This window comes from Myiozetetes cayanensis, unplaced genomic scaffold, assembly GCF_022539395.1.
Source record: "Myiozetetes cayanensis isolate MyiCay16 unplaced genomic scaffold, myiCay2020 scf9, whole genome shotgun sequence".
Classification (NCBI taxonomy): Eukaryota; Metazoa; Chordata; class Aves; order Passeriformes; family Tyrannidae; genus Myiozetetes; species Myiozetetes cayanensis.
Window position 1 is genome coordinate 11,581,032 of NW_026088185.1, and position 12,722 is coordinate 11,593,753.

The following is a 12,722-nucleotide window of genomic DNA, read 5'->3' on the forward strand; positions in this document are numbered from 1 at the left end:
AACAACAATAATTATATTCCCCTTTGTTCCAGAGCAGTGATGCAGCTGCAGAACGTACTTTGTGGAACACAGCCACGTCAGTCTTCCATTTGTTTCCATTCAGGGGTTTTTTTCCCCATTTGCTTCTTGCTAATTCTGATGTTATGGAAATTCTCCACGTGCAGGAGATTATAGACATCTGCTCGCTGCCGTGACCCAAAGCACATTCTATTGGATAAGAAGGTTAATTTTCCACAGGCAGGAAAACTCAACTAAACCAAAATGTTTGTATCTGTATAAATTCAGCTTTTCATGTTAGCCTGAAAGGTTGTCATCCTCCATCCACTGAGGAGTTGAAACGTTTTGGTTCCTGGAATTTAAATGGCACACTTTGGTGTTCTGCTTTTATGTCAGGGGATCTCCTTCTTTCAGCTCTCAGTACCACAGGGGAAGTCTGTGAGAAACCCACAAATGTGATCTGAGCCGAAGTTGTGCTTGAGGGATCACTTGTGCCTCTTTTACAAAGACAACAAATAAGGCTGGCTGAGAACAGCTGGTCTGTGGGAGGTGATTAAGGAAAGCAAGTCTGTATTTACTATGCAGTGTCTGAGCAAGTGGCATTTCTCGCATGGGCAATGGAGAAATGTTAAGGATGCAAATGTTGAGAAAAGTTGGAAACGCCTGATCCAAGTGCATTTCAATTCCTGGTGGGAAGGACAGCAGCTTCCCAGCACTCTCTATCACAGTCCAAGCAGCTTTTGAGAATGAGGACATAGAGTCAGTAGAGAGCAGGCTTGGTTTGGGCAGATAATGGGCAAAAGCCAGTGGGCAGAGTCTCGAGTGCATGAGGTAGATTTGAGGAAAGAGAAAGCATGGAGGGAGGGTAGAGATATTTGTTTCAGGCATCAACAACACAGTAGAACTCAGAATTTTGCTTTGGCCCAAGTTCTTTGTTGTTCCTGCCAAGTGCTAACAGGAAAGGATAGTGTAGGGCATTGTGATAAAGAGGGTACAGAGGTTGTACAGCTCGTTTTACTGGTGCCACTGCTTGTAACAGGCCTGCAAGCAGCTCCTAGGAATGGTACAGGCTTTTTTGCTTTCCTCTTTCACTTACTGCAACCTTTGTTTGGGAGAAGTTCATGCCACAAGATATCAGATTTCTTAATCAGAACGACCAGAAATACAGTTTTCATAATGTACTTTTATGGTGCAAGGGAAGTGAGGTTGGGCCTGTGCTCTGTTCCTGGTTCCCTTCCTGACGGTTGCTCTGTGTGCTTTGTGGTGACTGGTGTTTTGCCAGGCTGCTGTAACACTGAAATTATACCTGTTTTCTCAATCTCCCTCCCTTTCTTCCTCTTTCTCCCCCTCCCCCTTCCCTCTTCTGGGGAAGGTAATAATGGAGCCCTGCAGATATATTGTAAGGAGTTAACTTCTTGCACCTCCAGGTCTCTGGGTTAGTTAAAAATGGGATCTGACCCAAATCATTGGAGCGAGGTGTAGGCCTGACTCCAGCCCGTGAGGTAGGCATTGCTGCCGCACACATCACTTGTCCTGGTGCAGCCAAGGTGTGTATGGGTGACCAGAGAATTTCCTGCAGGAGGGAGGCCTTGATGGATCTCTGCTGAGGTGGAAAGAATTTATTGGGAACCTGTATTTCTGTTGCCTTGCCAAGAATTTTCTTGCAGGACTGTTAACAATTTTGAATCAGGCCTCAGAAACAGCTGGCTTAAAATCACCACTAAGCCAGCTAACTTTATTTATTGTTTGCTTCTGGAAAGCCAGAATTCAACTAAATCGTGTGTTTGAGCTTCACCCTGGGATCATGAGGGATAGAAATGTGCTTTTAAGGCACAGGCAAGCAGAAGTTCCCACCTGCCTACATAAGCCATGAACTGAGACTGTTCCTTTTAGGAAGCAAAGTTTTATTATCAGAAGAGGAGGAGTCATGTGCAAATTATCATTCAGCATCTTGTAGAATACCTAAGGGAGATTATTTGTCTCTTGTTTAAATGAACTAGGCCACTTCTCTCACCGTTACTGAAAAAAAGATTCCAAAATGTGGTGGACAGCAGGCCTTTTCTGCTGCTCATTCTCTTCCCTCAGCCCAAGAAGAGTTCCAGTCACTCTCAGCTGGCAAGAGTTCCCATCGCTGCACCAAGCAGGTTCCAGCTGCCCCTCTCCTTCAGCAGCTGGACACTCACCACAAGGTTATTGCTTAGTGTTGCTGCTGACATTTAACACACACTCAGAAAACTGATCTGTATGTGTGGAAAAACGTGTCACTTGTAGGTGAGCTTAGCACTGGCTTCTAAGGAAATTAACCTTGCACTTCTCCCAGGTAATGATGTGTGCCAGGAACGTGCAGTGGGAACATCCCTCAAGCTGCAGGTAAGTGTTGCATGGAGGAACTGGGTTTCTTTGTCAAAGATGTGTTACCTTAATGCCAGTGAGGCACTGGAGCCTCTGGATGTTATTTCTGTGACAACTTTTCTTAAAGACTCGACTTCATAAAATGTGTCAGGAGTGCATTTTGCTTATTGCATGGAGTTTGATTTATGCCCAAAGTCCCATCTGTTGTTTTTTATTTTTTTAATCTTAATACCTTATTTCAATCTATTTGCCTTCTCAAATCCCCCCAGATATTCCAGAATATTAACTGGGCTCTTACAGGTTTTGTGTAAAGCAAATTCTATTATATTTGTCCTATTTTTTAAAATATCTTTTTCTCCAGTTGATGTTGAACACCCACAGAAACAAGCAAAACAAACTCACTCTGCAGGGGAGAGATGAGAAATGCAGTGAAATATCCTGGGGCATAATCTACTGTTTAGATTAGGCTCCCAGAATCTTTAGTCTTTCAAACTTCAATATTGCTAGCAACAACTGTAGGTATAAAAACAATTTCAGTCAGTAGATTGCTCCTCTACATGTGCTGCTTTGCATTTTATTTAATTTTGGAATAAGATGATAACATGTTTGAAGCTGCTTGAAGCACAGTAATTTTCTGTAAGGTTTACTATTATTACTATTATTTTAACATTTTTCTTATATATTATGATCAACGAGCAGTACTACTCAGACATTTTCAGTCCTTAGTACAAGGAAACTCCCTGTATCTTAGTTTTTTACTAACTGTACAGTGGGATTTGGGGCTATCAGCTTGGTTAAACCCCTTTGACCCTTGTTTCTCTGCTTTTCATTTGGGGTTACCAGCTGACCGGTTTTTGGTTGACCAGTTCTCAGACTTGTTTACATCCCTGCTTTCAGCAGGTCACAGATTTGTTTCTGCAGCTCTGTGTGTTGGATCAGTCTGCCCTTGAGGGCACTCTATATACTTCCAGCCTTTGGATTGATTTGTTTGTATCCACAGCACTTACCACACACCATATTTTAGGAAAGAGCCAGCACCTTGCACGTAAGGAGATGCCTGCCATACCTGGATTTAATCCCCCCAGCACTGACTACAAAGCAGCACCTTTTGGCAGGACTCTGGTTGGGTGCTGAGAGCCTCCAAGCCAGAGTAAGTGTGTCACAGATTTGAAAAAACCCAGCCCAAAAGGTTCCACATGGAACCGTATGAAATGTGTTGCTCCAAGTTGGCCTGGACAGCATTTGGCAAAGTCTGCAGGCAGAAAGGAAGGTGATGGCTGAAAAAAACCCGCAGCTCGAGAGGTGTGAATTACAAGGAGAGTCTGGGGGATCTGGAACCAAGTTATTTGGGGCTGGGGTTTTGTTTGGAGGAATTTTTTTTGTAATTGAGAAGACGTTTCAAAACTATTTTTGAGTTCATAATCCTGCTTTAGCTCTTTTCATCATTTCCATAAGGTGTAGGAGTAAAATCCTGTTGTAACACATTTGTTACAGTTTAAACAAATGAACGTCCCAAGTACGTGGTGTTTGACTAGGTCGGAGTACATGACTTTACATGTTGAGCTCTCACATCTGCTGCGTGTAGAGCGATACAACTGCTGATGAGCACTACCCATAAGCGCTGTGCTTTACATTCTCACAGCAGCTGTGTGGAGCAGTGTCATCTTTGCAGTGTGACAATAATGTGGGAAGTACTATAATTGTCGCAGGTATCTTCTGCGTTCAAAGTCGTGACTCGGCTCCGTAACGTGCATCGTGAAAATAAATGTGAATCAATACCTGTCGTTTTTGGCCTCTTCGAAGGAGTAGCAGGAATAAGAATGCATCCAGAATATTTTATGCCTTGGAAGTATCTTTATGGCACACTGCTTCCAAGTACTTGGAAATAGTGCTTCCCAGTATTTCTGGGGAGGATAAATTGTCCAAGGGATGAAAGTCTGCTGCACAGATCTACTGGCACTGGGTGCTGTCACAGCAGGAAGAACTCTGTCTTCTGCTCTTGAGTGAAAATTACAGCAAAGAAGTGAAACAAATGCTGCATAAATTAACCTGCTTCAGGATAACTGTGTGCTGTTCTGGGCTGCTGTTGCAGTTTAACCTGTCAGGCAGCTGGCAGATTAACACTACACAGCTGCTCTCTCTCTTGCCCTCCCCCAGTGGGGTTGGGGAAGTGAACTGGGGTGAAAAAAAAGTAGAATTTGTGGATTGAGATGGAGTTTATTAGGACAGATTAATAATAATAATGGAAGAATATATAAAACAAGTCATGCACCTGCCAGCCAATGCCCAGCCAGTTCCTGAATAAATAAGTCGCCCTTATGTTGCCAGTGCAGATCCACCTGAACCACTTCAATCTTAGCAGCCTGTTGTTGTTCTTCAGTGGCCCAACATACCTTCACAAGCAGCAGTATCTTGCCAGAGTTCAGCAGCCCAGCTGGGTTTTCCCCTGCCCTGCCAGTTGTTGTGCTTCCATCGCTGCAGCCACCCCTGGAGAGCATTTGCCACCATCCATGAGTCAGTACAGAGATGCTTCTCCTTCAGCCACGTCTAAAGCCACCTGGATACTTTCACCTCTGCAACCTGACTCGATTCACCGTGTCCTTCAGCAATTTCTGCAGCTTGCTGTGTGAGGCTCCACACAGCAGCTTCCCATCAGTGAACAGCTCACGTGGCTTCTTGTTTTCTGGTAATTCATTACACAGCGGAGCTTCTTCAGCACGTGCCACCTGCCTCCTTCACTATAATCTGAAATCTTTGCTTTCTGGCCAGCTCATGATCACTTCCAAAATTCACTGGGTGACTGGGGTTTTCAATTCAATCTTGTTTTGTGATCAGTGTGACTCACTTAACATCATGCAGCTGATGCTGCGTGGACTGTGGAGGGGACACCCAGCCCCACACCAGTCAGGGTGCCAGGAGGAGCTGTGCTTCAGTACCAGTCACTTCTGAGGTGCCTCAAAGCCCTTCACATTCTGCCGACATTGCAGGCCTTGGATCCTCTCTATCCATGACTCCAAAGCCCTGTAAGTGACTTTGAGTCTCCCCTGGTGCTCTCTGCCAGAGGCTCCACGTAGGGCTGTTCTCCCTGGCTGTGGTATTTTGGTAGTTGGTAGAGACATAGCTGTTTTGTTGATCACATCCCTTGGGATCTGACATCCATCTTGCCATTTAGTTCCTAAAAACTTCTCCTGTGCAGGTCCATTGACCTTACTCTGTGTTATGGCAAAACTGGCTTTCAGAAGGACTCAGAATATTTTCTTCCCCTTCTCAAAAACTTCTTTTGCTGTGTTGCCCCACAGATGAGTCACAGAAAGTCCTGAAGGATAAAGCAGCAGACAGGTTCCATTTATTTCTCCAGACATGCCAGCTGCTGGTTCTCTACCTCCTGGGTATTTACCTTTGGAGAGCTGTGAAGCTCATGTTCTCTTTTTCAATATATACATGGAGTCACTGAGGGAATGACGAGATCCCTTCACCTCCAATGACAGCAGTGCACAGCCTGTACTGTTCTTTGCATCTCAGCCATTCCTGGTGAGGAGAGCTCAGTCTCCTAGGTATTCCATTAATTAACTGCGTTATCTGGGTTTTTGGTGCTTTGCCACGTTGTATCAGCCATGCTTGTGATGGATACAAGAAAAGGACTGGGAAGTGGCCCTCCATGTAATTTATAAGGCAATTTAAGTAAATTGCACAGTTGAATAAAGGGATACAATAGGACCCATGGTGACCTGCCAGGCTTTTGGTACCTTCCCTTGGCAGCCACTTTCAGGGGTAGCCCACAATAATTCTAAAGACTGGGTGCAGCCTCTTGTAGCCAGTTCTGACTGACCCATCCAGCTCTCCTTCAGGCCATATTACTAGTATTTACAGTACATGCAAATAATGCGCTTCAAAATAAATTTAGTAATTCAGACTGTAAGAATGTAATGCTGTTACTTCTCAACAACCTCATCACTAGAAACACACATGTCCTGTTCTCTTTCACCAGTTTGATTTCTCATAAAAGGCTCTCAGCTCTGACAAGAGCTTTAACCTTCGAGGCTTTAGGTAGGCCAATGTCCAGGCATCCTTGAGAAGGGCCTGTGCACATCATAGGCTTGCTTTTCAGGTTTGTTGAACTTGTCAGCACAAGGATGGAGCTCCTCAAAGGGGAAGTGGGCCTTTTTAAGTGAAGTACGCTTCAGTCAGAAACAGCAAAGGAAAAAGGAAAGGGAAAAAACCCCAAACCCAAGCACATCCAAGCTGAAGAACAGAGAACAGTATGTAATCTGTTGTCACACCATTTGTATCATAGCAATGGTATTCAATTGCAACATGCAACTTGTAGAGCAATATTGAAAAGAATTTGGGCAAATTCTGGTAGCTCAGAACGGACAGTTGCAATAAAGACAGAAAAAAGATTTATTGATTCTTTCTTAAGGGTGCTAACGTGTGTTTACCTTGCATTTAAATAAGCCAGACACCCAAGGCCTGTTCCATGCATGTATTCCCTGCCCTGATGTATAAATCGGGTTAAGAGGATGCCAGCGGTTAACAAGTATTTTTAAAAGATTGCAGTGAAGATGCAACCAATCTAACCTAATGGAAAGAGAGTAAACACAGCAATTAAGGGGAAAGGGGGTCAAGTCTGCCTGGATATTGCCCACGTCTCTGGTGCCATCATCGGTAATGCCGAGCGGGTGGCAAAGCGATTGGATAAACCGCTGCGGAGCCCCGTCCTCTCCCAGAGTGTACCTAGGGATAGGGATAATGGAGCAGAATAGGAATAATGGTCCCTTGGAACGGGACCGAGGCATGGGTGAGCCGCAGCCGCCACCCCTGCCGGCTTCCAGCATTCCACGTGGCCGTGGGCACCCGGCGGGACGCGGGGAGCCGAGCGGCGGTCCCGGGGACCCCGGGCACGTCCTTGCGCCCGCCGCGTGCGGGGGCGGGATGGGGATCTAGCCTGGGGCGGGGGCGGGGGTCGGGGCAGGCCCTGCCCGCGCCGTTCCCGGTCTGTTCCCGGTCTGTTCCCGGTGGTTCCCGGTCTGTTCCCGTGCCGTTCCCGGGGTCCCCCCGCGGCACGTGCCGGGGGCAGCGCGCGGCCCCGCCGCCGCCCGCGTGCTCCTCCGTGCGCGCGGCCCCCCCGCGCGAGCCCGGCCACTCAGGCGCGCGCCCCGCAGCCAATGGGCGCGCCGTAGCTGCGCGAGCCGAGCGGCGCCGCGCCCAATGGGAGGGCGCGGTGGGCGGGGCGCGCGGCCGGGGCACTATTGTTGATGAGGCGCACGGAGGCTGCGGGCGCAGCGGCGCGGAGGGGACGGCACCGGGACGGGGCTGTGGCCGCCGCCTGAGGCGTTGGACCCCCGCGAGGAGCGGCCCGCGCCTCTCACCCTTCCCCACCTCAGGCCGCCTTCCGCCAGCCCCGGCTCCTGACGGACAATGTCCCACCAGCGCGTGAGGCGCGGCGGCTCCCCGACCCCCGCCACCTCCCTGGCGGGGGCAGGCGGCGCGGCGGCGGCGGCGGCGGGCGGTGGCGGAGCGGGAGCGGGAGCGAGCAGCCGCCTCCAGCCCATGCGGGCCACGGTGCCCTTCCAGCTCAAGCAGCAGCAGCAGCAGCAACAACATGGCAGCCCCACGAGGAGCGGCGGCGGCCCGGGCGCGGGGCTCCCACGCGCGGCGCCCCCCGGCAGCGGCGGCCGCGGCGGCCCCGCCACGGCCCCGCCGGGGGGAGCGGGGGGCAGCGCCGCCGCCGCCGTCTCCTCGCGGGGCAGCCCCACGCGTGGCCATGGCGGGGCGCGGGGCAGCCCCCCGCGGCACCACCACCTGCCGCCGCCGCCCCCACCGCCGCCACCGGGCTGCGGGCCCTCGCCGTGCTCATCGCCCGTGTCCCCGCTGCCGGAGGGCAGGGTCCGGCACCACCGGCGGCAGTCGCCGGAGCCGGGCAGGAGCTCCCCCGAGAGGAAGAGCCCCAGCTCCCCTGTCTGCAAAGGTGAGCGCCGGGGGCTCCGGGGCGGCTGCGGAGGCCGAGCCGGGTGCGGGGAGGGGGGCTGGGGCCGGCGGTGGGTCCGGGCGCGCCGTGCCCCGGGGCACGGGCAGGGACGGGGCTGTGCCCGGGCTGGTGCCCGCCCTGCCCCTTCTCTGGCCGGCGGCAGCGCCTGCGGCCGTGTGTGCGTGGAAGGGCTCGTTGCTTTTGTTGCCGCTCTGTTCCGTCCTGGCTCTCAGAAGAGGGACAGAGAGCCAAGCGTGCCATGTGGGGGGTTGTGGCCGCTCCTGTAGTACCCTGAGTGCTGCCGCAGGTTTGCAGAGGAGAGGGGTTCGATGGTGCGGATGTGCTTCAGATGCTTGGGCACAAGCGTAAGGTGCATTTGGTTTTGGGGGGCTGTTGTGAAGCCTTCGCATCTCTCCTCTCTGTGCACTTCGTGCCAGATGGTGTGGGTGGTTTTGATCCGGTGTCCGCAAGCTTGCGATTAGAGAACTAACTAGTGCTACGGGCACGGCACAGAGATGTAGGAAAAAAGTATTCACTATCTCTCTTAGTAGTTACTTTCAGCATGAACCCTGCAGAAGGATGTGTGAGCTCGAGAGTGATGACAAGCTTGTGCTACAGCGAAGATAGAAAATAGCGTGGGGATGGCATACATTTTGTAGCAAACTGCTTTTTAATGTTTTTGAATAATTAAATAATTCTTACTGGGAATGCTGGAATTCAAGCAATATGTGGCATCTACTTGAGGATAACGGAGGCTGACATATGTAAACCCTTCGTCTTCTTGGGATAAAAGTTCATTCAAAAATACATGAGTGAGGCTTTGTGTTCATGCCTTCAAATCTCAAAAAAACTCTGTTACTTTTGAGATACCAAAGCTACTCCTTTATCATTAAATTGCCTGTGCTAATCTACACAATAGTTTACTAATATGCAGTATATGCAGAAATTTAGGACCAACCCTGCCTTTAACACTCCTGCTTCTCCTGATATTGTTTCCCCTTTCTAAAATAGTAATTGTAACCAGCCTACCCCGCTGGTTTTTTTTTTTTCTCCTACCCTGGCTCTTGGGCAATGATGCTGCCCAATTAGAAGTCATACCCAGCTGGTACAAGATGAGTATGTGCCTGCTTGTCTGCAGTGGAAGAGAGCCCCAGTAAGGTCCTGAATGAGATTTTCCGCTTTCCAGATAAGGGTAATGAGGGTTTTATTAAGGTTATATTCCAAGCCTTTGGATCGAGAAATGTGTGTATTTTTCATTTGAGATTCTCATTAATCAGTAATCTGAAAGACTTTATACACATCACAAAATCCTGTCTTCATCCTGTGAACTTTATGGAACTCTTGCCTTAGGTGCAATCTCCTGGCCTGGAGAATGAGGAACAGGATGGCTAGCCTTGAGATCCAGGCTCAAATACTCTTAATGAAGGCACGTATTGGACCACTTATGGTGGAAAAGTTTCACATTTGGCCATTTTGTAGAAGCCTGCTGAAACCATGTTGGCTTCTTTACTGCAAACTAATGAACACATAGAAGGAAACAAGTAATTTGATCACTCTACCATGTTAAGATAACTCCACTAGCTTGTTACAAGATTTGTGAAAACAGGAGAGTGGTGTCCACTTAATTGCTTCCACGTGTTTAAATTTTTGAGCACTACTTGTATGGGCCCCAAATGCAAATTAAAACTGTTTAATATTGCTCAGCGTTTGCCTTGTGTAGTCCAGTGCTTGATAGAGACTGAGTTAACTTAAATTTCTTTTTCCCATAAATTGGAAAACTTAGCAGCAGCTGAGAACATGGCAGTGGAACTTTTGTTTGCAAAGGAGGCAATGGTTGTGCAGCCAAACGGGTCACTTGAGGGAATCAGTCAGAATCTGCTGCAGTATAACCTGGGTTTTTCTGTTTCTTGCTTTCCCTTGGTGGTGGCTTTTGTTGATTCCTACAGCTGCAGCCATGTTTTTTCAGATTAAAATGAACCTTGAGGTTAGACAAATGATAGCTTCTTCTGAACTTAGATACTGGTTGTATCTAAATACAAGTTGTGTACTTTAGACTTCATGTTTTACAGATTTTCTTTTCTGGGAAGCAGTTGAATAGTTTTGAATGTAGTTTTCATGAACCTGCTTTATACTTGAAGACCCCAACTTGTCAATTTACAAATTTTGCTTCTTTTGTGGTTTTAGGTGTGGTTTTTGTTGGTTTGGGGTTTTTTGTCCTAGATTTCTGAACGGAATTGCAACTAAATGTTGGAAATGCTTAAGTGAATTTTCTGTTGATTATGGGATAATTATAAATAGAAGGTTCTATTATACAATTTTTAATTTTCCGTACTTTTCTTGCCACTTTCCTCTCTCACAAATACAATCAGGAGCGTAGATCTTGCTACTACCCCATTTTCATCTTTTACTTTCCCTATCTGCAGTCTCTAGTAGTTACTTCAAGGACTTCAGCTTTTAATTGCACGTTAATGTGCTCTGTCCTTCCCATCACTGGTGTGGCCTCATTTCTACGCTGTGATGTCTGTCCTGCAATCTCCAGTTTTGGTTCTATTTTCACATATGCCTTTTTACCTGTCTGCAGACCATGCTGTTAGAGGACATTGTTGTACCCTACTAGTACACTGCTGCAAAGTGAGATAGAAAAATGTGTATGGTCCCTGTTTATTGTTGGTTTTGTCTTGCTTTATTTACAGAATAAAGACCTAATGGGATCTTATTATTTGTGTTCTTATATAAAGCACATCATCTCAGAGGAGTTCAACTGCTCAACTCAAAAAATGGTTTAATGTACCAGGCTGTGTAAACAAGAAGGTCAGGACCAGAGCCATAGCAATTGTTTTCTTTTAAGTGCCTTGAAGTAGCGAGAGATTTCTCTACCGGATGCTGAACTTTCTGGTATATTCCAGCTGACTGTATTGGACATTTAAACTCATTCTAAAATTGAGGAAAAAAATTGGTTAGTTTTATCTGGAATTAAATTGATCTCTCATTGTTTAGTAGTCTGTAGAAGACATTAAAGCGTACTTGTGTGAAAGGAAATTATGAAAATAGTTATAACAGTACATAAAGTCTGAAAGAGATCAGATGTGAACTCCTTGGTAGAGAGGAAGAAAAGGAACTCCCTTACACTCTTAAATTTCACCATAGAATTTATTTATTTTAGTAGTTGGAGTGACACAATAATAGCTGCAGACCTGTCAACCTTAATTGCCAAGGTTTTGCAGTAGTTCTGAAAGTTCTGTAGGATAAGAGGGTATAGAAGGCTTTGTGTACCATTACATGCCTGCTTTGCTTACTTGAGCTGTTTTACAAATGGTAGGTGTAAAGAGAATGAATTCATTTTTGCAGTATCATACTTGTAGGTTTCTTGTGGCCAACACTTCAGGTGACTTTATCGAGATTAAAAATGTTTTCATTCACTAGAATTAAGTAACTTGAACATCTTGGGCTTTCTGAGGTTTGGTTTTGCAAAACACTGTTAATTCAGCCATTCCTCTACAGTGGGACAATTTTGAATTACTACTGAATAGTTCTCTTACATTTATATGAGGATAATAGCCAGGATTGGCTTCCAAAGGGAGTATACACAGTTGGGCTGTGTGTCTGGTTTTAATGCTCTGTGTCTGTTAAGTTCTTTTAATGAAACATGAAAAGTAGGTGAAGCCCCAGAGATCAGCTGTCTTTTTAGAAGAGACAGCTCTGCCAGCTGTGCCTGAGAGAGATCCCATGAATGTCCTTTCCAGGGAAAACCCTGACCAAAACAGAACAAAAAGGTCAGCTGTATGCCTTGATATTAGAGAAGCTAGATGAGTCTCACTCCTCCTCATTTCTTTGGATAGCCCACTTGTATAAAAAAAGCTTCAAGTGGAACTCTGTCAGGGAATTTTGTGAGTTCAGTGCTGTCTTATGCTTTTCCAGTGTCCCTTTTCTGCTGCTTGTTTTCTCCCAGTATCTGTTAGACCATGTTTCTTTGGAGTTTTTATTTTCCTTTCTCAAAAATTTAATTTTAGATACATAGAAAGAGGTCAACAGGATGGTAAGATCAATCTTCAAGTTACACTTCAGCAGTAATCATTATTTGGTCATTCCAATGAGTTCTAAACTTTTCCTGGAAAACTGAAAGGTGAATTTTCAGTGTTTTATCTCTTTGAACTTGCTTACTTTTAAGGTCTTTCTCTTTTTCCCTTCCTTTCTTTTGTATATAGTGATTTTCCTCTGTGAAATAACTGATTTAAAGGTCTGTGTTATTACACTGTAATATCCTTCGGCAGTTGCAATTGGGCTTGTATGCTGAGACCCTACCAAAGTCAGTGCACTCTTTCCTACCTTTCAGTTAGTTGTTGGTGGGCATCTGTATTGGTTCAGTTTTGCTCTGGAGTCACTCTGTTGGACTGCCTCAGCTTAC

The 12,722-nt window shown here is 46.7% G+C and overlaps 1 protein-coding gene across 2 annotated transcripts in view; it reads left to right on the forward strand.

Moving 5' to 3' along the window:
* Nucleotides 1–7,647: 7,647 nt before the first annotated feature.
* Nucleotides 7,648–12,722, forward strand: part of FAM117B (family with sequence similarity 117 member B) — a 28,851-nt gene continuing 23,776 nt past the window's right edge. For both annotated transcript variants that reach the window (XM_050340634.1, XM_050340635.1), the window contains exon 1: nt 7,648–8,317. In XM_050340634.1, the coding sequence (XP_050196591.1) occupies nt 7,768–8,317 (550 nt within the window). In that variant the 5' untranslated portion in view covers nt 7,648–7,767. The remainder of the gene's footprint in view (nt 8,318–12,722) is intronic.